General features: G+C 47.4%; 2 protein-coding genes across 2 annotated transcripts in view; one reads left to right on the plus strand and one right to left on the minus strand.

Annotated features, from left to right (window-relative positions):
* oplah (5-oxoprolinase, ATP-hydrolysing) overlaps positions 1 to 432 on the minus strand; it is a 91,468-nt gene extending 91,036 nt beyond the window's left edge. Inside the window, exon 1 of the mRNA XM_072254290.1 lies at positions 319 to 432. The gene's annotated coding sequence lies outside the window, so the exon portion shown is untranslated. The remainder of the gene's footprint in view (positions 1 to 318) is intronic.
* A 325-nt stretch (positions 433 to 757) lies between these two features.
* Positions 758 to 8,546, plus strand: exosc4 (exosome component 4). The gene is made up of 5 exons (XM_072254291.1): positions 758 to 965; positions 1,466 to 1,594; positions 3,485 to 3,683; positions 4,405 to 4,611; positions 8,145 to 8,546. The coding sequence occupies exons 3-5, from the start codon at positions 3,513 to 3,515 to the stop codon at positions 8,502 to 8,504; spliced, it is 738 nt and encodes a 245-aa protein (XP_072110392.1). The 5' UTR covers positions 758 to 965; positions 1,466 to 1,594; positions 3,485 to 3,512; the 3' UTR covers positions 8,505 to 8,546.
* The last annotated feature ends 7,176 nt before the right edge of the window (positions 8,547 to 15,722 follow it).

Below are 15,722 nucleotides of genomic sequence, written 5' to 3' on the forward strand. Positions count from 1 at the left end.
ACTCCCTCTCGCTCACTCCGTCACTCGCCCTCACTCCTGTCTCTCACTCCGTCACTCCCCTCACTCACTCCTACTCCCCCTCACTCTCTCCCCGTCACTCGTACTGCCGTCGCTCACTCCGTCACTCGCCCTCACTCCTGTCTCTCACTCCGTCACTCCCCTCACTCACTCCTACTCCCCCTCACTCTCTCCCCGTCACTCGTACTCCCTCTCGCTCACTCCGTCACTCCCCCTCACTCTCTCACTCCCCGTCACTCATACTCTGCTCTCTCCCCCCCGTCACTGACTCCCTTCTCTCACTCCGTCACTCCAGCTCACCCCGTCTGTGGAACTCCGGTATGCCCGCCAAAGCGTGACCTCGGTCCGGGGCGAACGACCACTCTGCTCCTTCCGACCGCCAGCCCGGCCGGGATGCAGCCCCGCCCCCTCCGCATCATTGTCCAATCCGAAACCGCCTGACACCTGCCCGCAATCCAATTGCTTCAAAGAAGTCCGGGCCCCAGCCTGCGGCCAATTACCATGCAGGAAGCCGAACCATCCAATCACAGCGTTGTCCGGAAAACGTCGTCCAATCAGATACGGTACAGCGGCGCTGCCTCCCCAGTCCGCCTCCTGATTCGCGCTCGGTTACAACCAATGAGCAGGCAGGACGTCTTCCCGGCCATCCGTACACGTCATGGGGATGTATCCCGACTGGACAACTGGACAACTGGACTGCTGTACCGCAGTCCAACGCCCAGGGTGCTGGAGGGTCGAGCAGTGTCTGGGGAGGAAGAACGATGGCCAACACTTCGTGTGTGTTAGCCCCTCGGGCAGTGTGTTCCAGCCGCCCATACCGGGGAACTGATCGTGCATTCAGGAGGGGCAGGTCGAGGGAGCACACCGGTCCTCATGGAGGGATCCCCGTGGAAAGGGGTTCCTGGGTGTCAACGTCTCTGAAGATCTATCCTGCAATTATGGAAAGGGTACGCAAGTTCGCATTCAGAGTTTGCAGAGATTTATGTTCTCAAAGACCATAGAAAATTTCTACGGATGTATGTATGTGGAGATAATTTTGACTATTTCAATTAACGCCTGGCGTGGAGGGGCCGCTGCACAGGATTGGAAGGTTGCAAACTCAGCCACCTCCATCATGGGCACCAGCCTCCCCAGCGTCCAGGACACCTTCCAAAGGAGATGCCTCAGAAAGGCAGTATCCATCGTTAACAGCCCCCATCACCCAGGACAGGCCCTCTTCTCATCAGGGAGGAGATAGAGGACGTCGAAGCTGCACACTCTGCAACAGATATATGTATGGTCCTTCCCCTCTGCCTGATTTCTGAATAGTTCAAGAACTTATCATTTTTGTTTTGCACTATGTATGTATTCTTATTATTTAAATATGGTGATGTGTATTCTACTGCTGTTGCAAAGTGATAAATTTCATGACTTATGTCACTGACAATAAATCTGATTCTGAACGCAGAAGGCCAGGCAGCATCCGTGGACAAAAGTACAGTTGACGTTTCGGGTCGAGACGCTTCGGCAGGACTGGAGAAAAAAAAGATGAGGAGTCAGAGTTAAAAAGTGGGGGGAACAGAGAGAGAAACACAAGGTAGGTGAATTCGGGAGGGGAAGGGGTGAAATAAATAGCTGGGATGTTGATTGGTGAAAGAGATACGGGGTTGGAGAGTGGGGATATATCTCCACCACCTGACCTATCTCATTCCCTAACAGGAGATCCAACACTGCCCCTTCTCTAGTTGTACCTCTATGTATTGCTGCAAAAAACTACCCTGCACACATTGTACAAACTCCAAACCATCCAGCTCTTTTACAGAATGGGCAAAAGTTTAGGGGTGACACAAGGGGGAACTTCTTTACTCAGAGAGTGGTGGCTGTGTGGAACGAGCTTCCAGCAGAAGTGGTAGAGGCAGGTTTGATTTTGTCATTTTAAGTAAAATTGGACAACTATATGGACAGGAAGGGAATAGAGGCTTATGGGCTGAGTGCAGGTTGGTGGGACTAGGTGAGAGTAAGAGTTCGCACGGACTAGAAGGGCCGAGATGGCCTGTTTCCGTGCTGTAATTGTTATATGGAATCTGGTAGGAGGACAGAAAACCATGGAAGAAAAGGGGGAGGCGCACCAAAACGATGCCTGCTCAAGGAGATAAGGTGAGAGAGGGAGAAGGGGATGAGAGTACTACTGCTGAAACGGAATATTTAATCGTATCCATTGAGAGTACTGGTGAAGGTTGGGGGAGGACCATTACCAGAGGTCGGAGAAATCGATATTCATGCCATCACGTTGGAGGCTACACAGACAGAATATAAGACTAAAACTAAGTCCATTTTTGAGTAGTCATAGTCATACTTTATTAATCCCGAGGAAAATTGGTTTTCATTACAGTGGCACCATAAATAATTAAATAGTAATATGTAAATTATGCCAGGAAATAAGTCCAGGACCAGCCTATTGGCTCAGGGTGTCTGACCCTCCAAGGGAGGAGTTGTAAAGTTTGATGGCCACAGGCAGGAATGACTTCCTATGACGCTCTGTGTTGCATCTCGGTGGAATGAGTCTCTGGCTGAATGTACTCCTGTGCCCACCCAGTACATTATGTAGTGGATGGGAGACATTGTCCAATATGGCATGCAATGTAGACAGCATCCTCTTTTCAGACACCACTGTCAGAGAGTCCAATTCCATCCCCACAACATCACTAGCCTTGCGAATGAGTTTGTTGATCCTGTTGGTGTCTGCTACCCTCAGCCTGCTGCCCCAGCACACAACAGCAAACATGATCGCACTGGCCACCACAGACTCATAGAACATCCTCAGCATCGTCCGGCAGATGTTAAAGGACCTCAGTCTCCTCAGGAAATAGAGATGGCTCTGACCCTTCTTGTAGACAGCCTCAGTGTTCTTTGACCAGTCCAGTTTATTGTCAATTCATATTCCCAGGTATTTGTAATCCTCCACCATGTCCACACTGACCCCCTGGATGGAAACAGGGGTCACCGGTACCTTAGCTCTCCTCAGGTCTACCACCAGGTCCTTAGTCTTTTTCACATTAAGCTGCAGATTCTGCTCACACCATGTGACAAAGTTTCCTACCATAGCCCTGTACTCAGCCTCATCTCCCTTGCTGTAACGTTAGCAATTGAATTTGTCGATTTATTTACTGTCTGCTGTATAACATTGTATATTTTCTTTTTATCCAAACATGAGATATTGTCACAAGCCCATAATGACTACTAAGTAAGAATGTTTTAATTTTACAAAGAAAACCTTGTCCAGTCCGGCGTGTTTCTGGCTTCCGGGCCGCAGGGAGCGCTGGGATTTGTAGGCTTTTTCAGGGATGCTGGGATTTGTAGGCCACCTCGGGTTTACTCCGGTCCTGCTGAAGGATCTCGGCCCGAAACGGTATCCGCAGAAGGTGCTGGGATTTGTATGCGATAGCCGCAGGGGGTTCTGGGATTTATAGTCCTCTTGCCTCGATAGCGCCTTCCCGCTGCGTGGGAACAGGAGGATGGCGGGCCTGGAGCTCCTCTCCGACCAGGGCTACCGGGTGGACGGCCGGCGGCCGACCGAGCTCAGGAAGATCCGCGGTCGCATGGGCGTCTTCGCACAAGCCGATGGCTCGGCCTATATCGAACAGGGGAACACCAAGGCGCTGGCGGTGGTATACGGGCCGCATCAGGTGAGGCGAGGGAGAGGAGGTGGATGGTAGAGGGGAGAATGGGAGGGGGAATAGGGGACAGGAGCTGGAATGGGGAGGGGGAACTGTGGCTGCGGGGTGATATCAAATGGGTGTAAAGTGACCCAGTATCTATAGGGTGGTCGAGGGGGGGGCAGTGATCCAGTGCATCTATAGGGTGATCGGGGGGGGGGGGGGAGGGTGCAGTGACCCAGTATCTATAGGGTGGTCGGGGGGGGCAGTGACCCAGTGTATCTGTAGGGTGATGGGGGGGAGCACTGATCCAGTGTATCTATAGGGTGATCGGGGAGGGGGTGCAGTAACAGTATTTCTATAGGGTGATCAGGGAGGGGAGGGTGCAGTGGCCCAGTGTATCTATAGGGTGATCGGGGGGGGGGGAGAGCACTGATCCAGTGTATCTATAGGGTGATTGGGGAGGGGGTGCAGTGACAGTATTTCTATAGGGTGATCCGGGGGGGGGGGAGCACTGATCCAGTGTATCTATAGGGTGATCAGGGAGGGTGTTGCAGTGACCCAGTGTTTCTATAGAGTGATCAGGGAGGGGTACAGTGAGGTGGGGGGAGACCTTGGTGATCCTCTCTGAGGTTTAGAACACACACACACACACCCCTCTTCCTCTCTCCACGAGTTGCGCGTGCACACACACACACCCCTCTTCCTCTCTCCACGAGTTGCCCTCACCCTGCTGGGTTCTCTGCCGTAGATCCGTGGGGCTCGCAGTAAGGCCCTCCACGACAAGGCCACTGTGAACTGCCAGTACAGCATGGCGACCTTCAGCACCGGCGAGCGGAAGAGGAGGCCTCACGGTGACCGCAAGTCCACGGAGATGACCCTGCACCTGAAGCAGACCTTCGAGGCAGCCATCCTAACACAGCTCTACCCGCAGTCCCAGATTGACATCTATGTGCAGGTAACAAGCTGTGAGCTCGGGGCCAGAGGCCTGGCCTCCCGGGAACGTATCTGGGCCTTGTAACTTCCTACTTATTGTTAATGTATCAAGGTACAAAGAAAACTTGTCTTGCATCCTGTTCATACAGATCAAATCATTACACAGTGCACCGAGGTAGATCGGGGAATGCAGATCCATAACCACAGATAGGCAGGGTCACAAAAAGGCTGGGCACATTGTAACTCACCCAATTCAGCGGGCCAGGCAGCATCCATGGAGATGAATAACCAGTCGACGTTTCGGGCAAAGACCCTTCATCAGGACTCAATTGGCCTTCATAAATCAAAGTATTGAGTGCAGGAGATGGGGTGTTATGTTGAGGTTGTATAAAGCATTGGTGAGGCCAAATTTGGAGTATTGTGTGCGGTTTTGGTTACCTACCTACAGGAAGGATATCACGATTGAAAGAGTACAGAGAAAATATACAACAATGTTGCTGGGACTTGAGGACCTGAGTTATAGGGAAAGACTGGATAGGTTAGGACCTCATTCCCTGGAGTGAATGAGGGGAGATTTGATAGTGGTCAAATGCTGATTAATAAAATTGAGGAATAGCTCAGGTAAATGCAGTGATTTTTTTGGGCAGTATTTATTTATTATATATTTATTTTTGTAACTTGTGGTAATATAGACAATAGATGCAGGAGTAGGCCATTTGACCCTTCGAGCCAGCACCGCCATTCACTGTGATCATGGCTGATCATCCACAATCAGTATCCAGTTCCTGCCCTATCCCCATAACCTTTGATTTTGCTATGTTTAAGAGCTCTATCCATCTCTTTTTTGAAAGCATCCAGAGACTTAGCCTCCACAGCCTTCTGAGGCAGAGCATTCCATATATCCACCACTCTCTGGGTGAAAAAGTTTTTCCTCAACTCCTTTCTAAATGGCCTATCCCTTATTCTTAAACTGTGGCCTCTGGTTCTGGACTCACCCATCAGCGGGAACATGCTTTCTGCCTCCAGCGTGTCCAATCCCTTAATAATCTTATATGTTTCAATAAGATCCCCTCTCAGCCTTCTAAATTCCAGAGTATACAAGCCCAGTCGCTCCAATCTTTCGACATATGACAGTCCCGCCATCCCGGGAATTAACCTTGTGAACCTACACTGCACTACCTCTATAGCAAGAATGTCCTTCCTCAAATTTGGAGACCAAAACTGCACACAGTACTGCAGGTGTGGTCTCACCAGGGCCCTGTACAGCTGCAGAAGGACCTCTTTGCTCTTATACTCAATTCCCCTTGTTATGAAGGCCAGCATGCCAGTAACTTTCTTCACTGCCTGCTGTACCTGCATGCTTGCTTTCAGTGACTGATTTACAAGAACACCTAGATCTCGTTGTGCTTCCCCTTTTCCTAACTTGACTCCATTTAGATAATAATCTGCCTTCCCGTTCTTACCACCAAAGTGGATAACCTCACATTTATCCACATTAAACTGCATCTGCCCACTCACCCAGCCTGTCCAAGTCACCCTGCATTCTCATAACATCCTCCTCACATTTCACACTGCCACCCAGCTTTGTGTCATCGACAAATTTGCTAATGTTACTTTTAATCCCTTCATCTAAATCATTAATGTATATTGTAATTTGATGTATTGCACTGTACCGCTGTCACAAAACAACAAATTTCACAACGTCAGGATCAGGTTTAATATGGGTGGCAGGTGTGAAATTTGTTCTGTGGCAGCAGGAACAGCAATCCATAGTAATAACTACACATTAGCATTAATAGCACAATAAAAGGGGGGGTTAGTGAGTTAGTTTTGATGGATTAATTGTCCATTCAGAAATCTGGTGGTGGAGGGGAAGGAGCTGTTTAGTGTGGATCTTCAGGCCTGACGGTAGTAACGGGAAGAGGCCGTGTCCTGGGTGACGGATGCCGCCTTTACGATGGATATGTCCGTGATAAACCTGGTTCTGATTTTGCTTTCCCCTTCAGGTTGGGTGAGACTAGGTCATGGGTGAAGGGTGAAAGGTGAAATGTTTAAGGGGAACATGAGGGGGAACTTTTCCACTCAGGGTGGTGAGAGTGTGGAACGAGCCACCGGTGCAAGTGGTGGACACAGGTTTGTTTGTAACAGTTAAGACCATCAGACAAAGGGGCAGAAGTAGACCTTTTGGCCTCTGATGATTGTCATGTACCCCATTCTCCAGAAATGGAAAACACTTTGGAGTCCAGTATTGCTATTAACTAATGGTATTTATTAGTAACTACGCAATACAGTAATATAAATGCAGATAAATCAAACAGGTTAGCAATGATTTTATATATATAATATCAGTAAGTGTGGAAATTTATGAAAACCATGCTTCTTCAAGTCTGGGGTAAATAGATAGTCTTATGATGATGAGTAAAGTTCAGTTTGTGGTATTGAGTTGAGTAGTGATGGAGAGAGAGAGGGAGAGATTTGAGTCTTCAGGTGAGCTGATGCCGTCGATCTTCCCGTTGTCCTCTGAAATCCTCGAAATCCTTCAGAAGTCACCGACTGTGACTGTAACGAAGGGGACCGTTCTTCTGTGGAGGAATTATCAACCCAAGCGAGGGTTGGACACACAAGTAACTCCCCACCAGTCACACCCTTTTCACACTGCGAGAGCCACTGATCGATCCTCCAAAACCCACCTTTTCTGTGGGCACAACAAAGCTCATTCAGTGTCCAAAACCATGTGTCTGTAGGTCTAACAGCTGACCTTCCATTTATCTCACCGTGCTGAACACCATCTGTCCATCAAGCAGCTCCTCCCTTCTCTCTCTGCAAGAACTTGGAAACTGCCAGTGTCCTTGTAAAAGTGTAAACATGCTGCCAAAAAACCATAACACCATCTCAAAGCAGTCTTCGCCTCTCTCACTTCTTTCTCTCTCTTTTAACAAGGTGTCTGAGTTCCACAAGTCTCTCTCTCTCTTTTCAAAAGCACAGTTCATAGGAATAATTCAGGACCCCATCAGTTGTTATGTGTATTACACTTGCACGGGAGCATAGCGGTTGCAGTGCCGGTGCCTCTGCTGTCGTAAGGAGTTGGTGTGTTCTCCCCATGACCATGTGGGTTTCCTCTGGGTGCCCTGGTTTCCTCCCACGGACTCGGGTTTAATATCACTGGCATGTGCTGTGAAATTTGCTAACTTTGCAGCAGCCGTGCAATACGATACACGTTAAATAGAAAAAACTGAATTGCATTAAGTATATCATTTAAATTAAATAGTTAAGTAGTGCAAAAACAGAAATAAAACGTAGTTAGGTAGTGTTCATGGGTTCAATGTCTCTAGATAAAATTTATCCCTCAATAAATTTAAAAAGGCTGCATGCCATGCAGACAGTCTCGGAGTTGGAGATGGAACTTGGGTCTCTGGTGTCAAGTCACAGAAGCTTTCCCCACTGCGCCATACACCAGCTGTGGTCCACCTGCCTCAGTCTAGGGGCAGCCTGTGTTGTCTGTGTCAGACAGCCCTCCCACATGTTGACATCCTGCTTTTTATCTCCCCCTCCCAGATTTTGCAGGCAGACGGCGGGAATTACTGCGCCTGCGTGAATGCAGCCACGTTGGCGGTGATCGACGCCGGCATCCCCATGCGAGACTACGTGTGCGCCTGCTCCACGGGTTTCGTCGAGGACACCCCCCTGACGGACCTCAGCTACATCGAGGAGTCGGCGGGGGGGCCGCAGGTGGCCATGGCCGTGCTGCCCAAGTCGCAGCAGATCGCGCTGCTGGAGATGAATGCGCGGCTGCACGAGGACCACCTGGAGAAAGTGGTGGAGGCGGCGGTGAAGGCGTGCCAGGATGTCTATACTGTACTGGACCGTGTGGTCAGGGAGCACGTGCAGGAGGTCACTGCGCTGGCCGGTGAATGAATCTACGGCTCGGTGTTTGTAAATAAAGGGTTTGTACCAAAAGGTTCTTCTTCATTCAGCCCATCACCCCTACTCAAAGTTCAAAGCGAATTTATTGTCAAAGTACATACGTGTCACCATATAGAACCCTGAGATTTGTTTTCTTGCTGCCAGTCATTGTGATGCAGTGAAACGCAACGGAATCAATGAAAGACCGCACCCAAATTCGGACAAACAGCCAGTGTGCAAGAGACAACAAACTGTGCAAATACAAAAAGAGAGAAATATAAATAAGCAATAAATATTGAGAACATGAGATGAGGAGTCCTTGAAAGGAAGTCCACAGGTCGTGGGAACAGTCAGTGTAGGGGTGAGTGAGGTAATCCCCTCCGGTTCAGGAGGGGCAGAGGCCACTGACCGCAGCTCACCAGAGTCCTCTGTCCTGGGCCAGGCTTTCACGTTGTCCCCAGGTATAGCCATTTTGCTGCTTCCTCTCCCAGGGATCAGGACTTTGCAGCTTCTGGAGTTTCTGTAGCTCTGGGTTTTTACAGGGTGGGGTTTGCTAGCCCCATGTCCAACCCTCCTCCTTTCACAGCCAGGCTTGGGATGGTTCAAGGTGGAGCTACCAACAGGATTGGAGATAATTCCTCCTTTCACAGCCGGGATTGGGACAGTGCGAGCTGGAGTTACCAACAGGATTGGAGATGATCTCCTTTCACAGCCAGGCTTGGGATGGTCCAAGGTAGAGTTACCAACAGGATTGGAGTTGGTTTATTATTGTCATACGTTCCAAGGTACAGTGAAGAGCTTGTCTTGCATTACCGTTCATACAGATCAAGGTACAAGATCAAGTTTGTCTTTCTGTACTGTTCTACGTTGTGTTACGTACCCTATAACTGGGTTGCCGAACCAGCAGAAATGGATCACTCAGTTGGAGTCTGGATTACTAGAACTAAGAAAGTTTTATTAAAGAAACAAGCAACACAGTACTCTAATCAAAAGGATAATGAATGCAACAGTTCAGCAATGATAAACATACATGTACACAGAATTAAGATAACAGGATCAATCAAGCTCTATCGTTGTCTAGGGGTAAATGACCAGTTTCAAAGTGACGCAAAGTTCAGTTCAATTTAGTTCAGTTCAGTTCGCAGTAATCGCTGCCGTGGCGATGGACAGTGGGGGGAAGGAGAGAGAGAGCAAAACGAATGAATATTCAAGGCTTCCACACAGACCTTCGCAGTCAGCTTTCGGGCGAGTCCTTTGTGATGTCATCTGAGGTCACCGACTGTGACCCCTCCGTTTCCAGATACGATTGTTTCCCTGCGGTGAACCTGGCATCCAGGCAAGGGTGGACACACACCAGGTTCCCACTGATCGTGCCTTTCCACCCTGTGCGTCTATGGCCTGGTACTTCCCACTGACTTGTGAGAGACGCACCGCTTCCAGGGTCTTGTTACCTTGGGTGTCGTGTGTGTCCTGCCTTAGCGAACCTGTCCCTTTTTATCCCCCTGCTGGGGTATCGCCTGTCCATCACTTCAAACAGTTCAGGGTTCAAAGGGGGAGCCGATCTTGACAGCTCTCCTTCCCCTTCATTAACATCTCCAAGGGCTGCTCCATTGTTTTCCTTATCTCTCTCTCTCCTGAAGACAGGTGGCAGACCAACTGCTGATTCCACTGGTGCCGGCACAGGACAGCTACATCTTAATCTATGTGTATTCTCGTCACAGTTGTAAATCATTACACAGTGCACCGAGGTAGAACACTAACAATGCAGAATAGAGTGTTCGTTACAGAGGAAGTGCAGTGAAGGGGGACAAGGCATAACAAAGTAGACTGAGGTTAAGAGTCCATCTATTCCACTGGATAATTTAAGTGCAAACACGACAAAAATTGCTTTGTTGTGGTCACGTGTACTGAGGTGCAGCTACTTTGAGCTACCTTTCATTACTTAGAGGCAGCAGACGGGAAAACAATAACAAAATGCAGAATAGAGTGTTAGAGTTACAAAACACAACATGATCTACAGATGCTGGGGTTAAAGCAAAGACAGTCAGGCTTGTGGATCTTGGGGAGGAGGTAAAACCGAGCAGTACGGGGTGTGGGAATTATGAGTTTAGCAGCTGAGGAGACAGGCTTGTGGATCTTGGGGAGGAGGTAAAACCGAGCAGTACGGGGTGTGGGAATTATGAGTTTAGCGGCTGAGGAGACAGGCTTGTGGATCTTGAGTTACAAAACAAGTGTGCTGGCAGTGAACAAGGCAGGTTGTGAAGTGGAGAGTCCATCTTACTGTTGAGCTGATACTGTTTGCTAGTTTGCTTTCATATTTCATCTTTTCCCTCCCAATGATTCTTTTAGTTGCTGTCCAGCCGTCGGGACTGGAAAGGATGGGGGAAAGAAGCCAGAGTGAGAAGGTGGGAGGGAGGAGGAGGAGGATGAGCTGCCAGGTGATTGATGGGTGAAACCAAGTGAGGGGGAAGGTGGGTGGGTGGGTGGGTGGCGGAGAGGGGTTGGAGTGAGAAGCTGGGAGGTGATAAATGGAAACGTTAAGTGGCTGTAAAAGAGGAATCTGACAGAGAGGAATGTGGACTGGAAGAATGGGAAGGAGGGGGGGCACCGGGGGAGCTAAGGGAGAGAGAAGGTATGAGAGGGGAACCATAATGGGCAACGGAAAAAGAGAGCGGGGGGGGAGAAATTACTGGAAGTTGGAGAAATCGATATTCGTGCCATCAGGTTGGAGACTACATGAGATGTTGCTCCTCCGGCGTGAGATTGGCCTCTCCGTGACGGAGGAGGCCTTGAACTGGCGTAACAGAATGGGGATTGGAACTAAAATGGTTGGCCACGGGGAAATGCTGCCTGTTGCAGATGGAGTGAAGGTGCTCCACAAAGCAGTTCTACAATCTACATTGGGTATCGCCGATGTAGAGGCTGCATCAGGAGCACTGATAACCCCAACAGACTCCCCAGTGACGTGTCTCCTAATAACTCGAGGCCTCCCGTCCTGGTAACATGCTGGTGAATCTTCACTGCTTAACCCTATAAATCTGTTACTGCCCACCTCAGCATCAACCCCAATGGTATACGACCTGTGTATACATAGGACTGTTTTGTTGATGCACCATGGAGTTGCCCCAACAATCAGTAAACACAATCAGTATTTACTCTTGCACCGGTGATAACGTTGATCTTTGTTCCCTGGAGCACAGGAGAATCAGGGGCAATCTCATAGAACTTTATACAATCAGGCGTGTTTGATCGACAGATACATGAATCAGCATGAAGGAGGGAGATTGAAAATCTGTCTGAGTGGTGCCACAATAACAGCCTCTTACTCAACGTCAGCAAGACCAAAATGATCATTATTGATCTCAGGAGGAGGCCAGAGGTCCATGAGCCAGTCGTTATCAGGGGATCAGAGGTGGAGAGGGTCAGCAACTTTAAATTCCTCAGTGTTATCTTTTCAGAGGACCTGTCCTCGGCCCAGCACACAAATGCCTTTATGAAGAAAGCAAGGCAGCGCCTCTTCATTTGCAAAGATTTGGTCTAAAACTTTGACAAACTTCTATATATGTGTGATGAAGAATATATTGACCAGTTGAATCACGGCCTGGATGGAAACACCAATGCCCTTTGTTATGTATCTAATATTTCAGTTATATTTGGGTAAACTTTGTTTAGTGTATATATTGGTTAATGTATAGCTCTAGTTCATTTAAATAAATCATGATGGGTTATATGTATAAGTACGTGAATTGCATATGCCATGATGTACCATGTGATACGTGCACATCCCGCTTAAAGTGAAACTGAAGCTAGGCTCACATTTTGGATTCCTTTGAATTAGTTTGATGATTTCAAGTTACAAGACATAACAGTGGCAATGAGGTGTTTTTAAAAACTAACCTGAGAGAGCCCCTGATCTGCAAGGAGTGGTGAGTAAAGAATGCAGCCCAGCGCATGTAGAGACTGTCAACTTAAAAAAAGAGACAGAAAACAGAAGAATTCATGGGTTCATAAAAAGTGAGTACCGGGTGATAATAATCATAAATAAAGAGCAGAAATGACTGGCTACGTTGGAAAGATAGACACATTTGATTACACAACAGATAACTGGATTTTATTTACTGAGCAAATTGAACAGGATTTTGAAGTAAATGATATAGCCAATGAGAAACAAATGCCAATTTTGCTGTGTGTATTGGGTTTAAAGGCATACAGTTTACTTTGAAGTTTAACTGCTCCAACCAAATCAGCTGAAATGAGTTTTGCTGATATTGTGAAATTAGTACAGGAACATTTAGAACTGGAATGTTCACTGGAGATTGATTGATTGATTGATTGGAGAATGCTTTAGGTTTCATAAATGGAATCAAAAGAAAGGGGAGTCTATTTCAGTGTACGTAGCTAATTGAAGAGATTGTCTGAGTATTGTCAGTTCAGTGATGGGCTTAATGATGCACTGAGAGGTTGTTTAGTTTGTGGAATCTTACAAGAAAGTATTCAAAAAATGGCTCCTAACTGGAACACAATTTTCATTTGAAAGAGCAGTTGAAATCACTGTATCAATGGAAACAGCAGACAGAGATGTGATTGAGTTGCAGTCAGGAACGAAAGTGAGTGTGAACAAAATTGCAATGTCTAAATGGAGAATGGCCTGGCTGAACAAACCGTGTTACCATTGCTGCAAGAGTGTCCCTACACCAGACCGATGCAGATTTAAAGGTGAAACTTGCAGAAAATGCAACAAAATAGAACAAATACAAAGAGCATGTTGGGCAGATAAAATTAAATAGACTGCACAGGGAAGAGAAAAAGCTAAAAGTCAAGTTGCAGTTTCAAAAAGAGCACTAATCTACATGCAGTTGATAAAGAAATCTGATAATGATGAGAGTGTCACAGGGATGGATAGCCAATGTGGAAACTAACACAAAGAGGTAATATGGCAACATGAGAAGTGAACAGTAAATTACTTAAACTGGAATTGGACACTGTTTCAGTCATTCCACAAAATGAGTTTGAACACCATTTCAAAGATACTGAACTGAAGTCTGCAGGTATCCAGCTAAGAACTTACACTGGAGAAAAGAAAACTCCTGTGGAAATGACATTTGTAACAGTGAAATACAATAACCAACAAGCCACATTGAGTTTGTATGTGGTAAAAACATATAAGCACTGGGACTCCATAGGGGACTGTCTTGTCTCCCTTTCTCTTCACCATCTACACCTCGGACTTCAACTACTACGCAGAGTCTTGTCATCTTCAGAAGTTTTCTGATGACTCTGCCATAGTTGGATGCATCAGCAAGGGAGATGAGGTTGAGTACAGGGCTACGGTAGGAAACTTTGTCACATGGTGTGAGCAGAATTATCTGCAGCTTAATGTGAAAAAGACTAAGGAGCTGGTGGTAGACCTGAGGAGAGCTAAGGTACCGGTGATCCCTGTTTCCATCCAGGGGGTCAATGTGGACATGGTGGGGGATTGCAAATACCTGGGGATACGAATTGACAATAAACTGGACTGGTCAAAGAACACTGAGGCTGTCTACAAGAAGGGTCAGAGCTGTCTCTATTTCCTGAGGAGACTGAGGTCATTAACATCTGCCGGACGATGCTGAGGATGTTCTATGAGTCTGTTGTGTGCTGGGGCAGCAGGCTGAGGGTAACAGACACCAACAGAATCAACAAACTCATTTGCAAGGCCAGTGATGTTGTGGGGATGGAATTGGACTCTTGACGGTGGTGTCTGAAAAGAGGATGCTGTCCAAGTTGCATGCCATCTTGGACAATGTCTCCCATCCACTACGTAACGTACTGGTTGGACACAGGAGTACATTCAGCCAGAGACTCATTCCACCGAGATGCAACACAGAGCGTCATAGGAAGTCATTCCTGCCTGTGGCCATCAAACTTTACAACTCCTCCCTTGGAGGGTCAGACACCCTGAGCCAATAGGCTGATCCTGGACTTATTTCCTGGCATAATTTACATATTACTATTTAATTATTTATGGTGCAACTGTAACAAAAACCAATTTCCCCTGGGATCAATAAAGTATGACTGACTATGACTAGAAACAGGAGGGCCAGGATTTTGGGGACGTGACTGGCTGAGACAACTATAACATGATTGGAGATCCTTCCACCATTTCCATGCCACATTCCCTACAATGGAGTGAATGGAAAGCGAGTTTAGAAAGGATCTGGATGATGCCACAATTGTCTCCACGCCAAACACCATGAACCATCACGCAACAGAGGACAAACGTGTTGGTGACAACTTCTGTGCCTCCGGTTGGAAAGCACATTGGACCAAAGAAGGACCAGGCTGCTCAGTGGAATTGTGAAAGTGACAAAAGCACTGGCCCGACTACAACAGTTTTTATCACAACATATCTGAGAAAGCTTCTGATATGTTAATCAGGTAGTTACTTGATTAACTAGTTTTAGGCCAGAAGAGAGTTCAAGGAGCTTCAGGAAAGTTGCGAGCATTTGTAAAGAACCGGAATCTACTCTGTGTGCATTCAGGTTATTGCCATGAACTTCGTGGGATACAAAAAGCTGCTTGTAAACATAGATGCAAAGACCAAAGCCCAGCTGGATGAACGGAAAGTCAAAAAGGAAGGAGTCAATGGAGATAGAAGAGCAGAGGATTTGTCAGATGATGCTGTGGGTGAGGAAACCAGGAGGAGAGATCGGATTGTAAAGGGAGCAATAGAAAGATTAATAAGAGAATACTCCAGTGAACTAAATGCACCTTCCCAAGATCAGCATGCACAGACTAGAAGAAGGAAAAGGAAGGAGCAGAAGGTTGGCTCTTGCTGTCAGAAGCACTTCCTGCAGTCTCAGAGTCAACTCCTACAACACCACGGAGGAGGCCCCAGAGGATGAGATTGTTTCACAGCCACAAAGCTCACCTGCCAAACAGAGCGACCAACCCCCCCACCGCCCCGTCAGGAATAACTCTCGTTATCCCACAAGAGTCAGAAATCCTCCACAGCGATTCAATCGTTAGGTCTGTTAAATTTAAAATTTACTATATCTGTATACAGTAGTCGTATTATATAGTACACTGTGTACATATCATTGAGATGCATTCTCTAAGCAGGGAGGAGTGTTGTGTGTTTAATATTTGAGTAATCTTGCATGTATGTAGGTTTATTAAGCATTCTCGTTTGTTGGTATGTGTTGCCAACTGAGGCATCTCAGAGAACGGAATACCGCACCACAACAACGG

This window comes from Mobula birostris, chromosome 3, assembly GCF_030028105.1.
Source record: "Mobula birostris isolate sMobBir1 chromosome 3, sMobBir1.hap1, whole genome shotgun sequence".
In the NCBI taxonomy this organism is placed as follows: domain Eukaryota; kingdom Metazoa; phylum Chordata; class Chondrichthyes; order Myliobatiformes; family Myliobatidae; genus Mobula; species Mobula birostris.

What these genes read in the sequence shown, in the direction of transcription:
- exosc4 (XM_072254291.1), top strand. Translation starts at nt 3,513, where the DNA reads ATGGCGGGCCTGGAGCTCCTCTCCGACCAGGGCTACCGGGTGGACGGC. An exon ending in TGGTATACGGGCCGCATCAG is followed by an intron (nt 3,684 to 4,404) that starts GTGAGGCGAGGG and finishes TCTCTGCCGTAG; the next exon opens with ATCCGTGGGGCTCGCAGTAA. An exon ending in AGATTGACATCTATGTGCAG is followed by an intron (nt 4,612 to 8,144) that starts GTAACAAGCTGT and finishes TCCCCCTCCCAG; the next exon opens with ATTTTGCAGGCAGACGGCGG.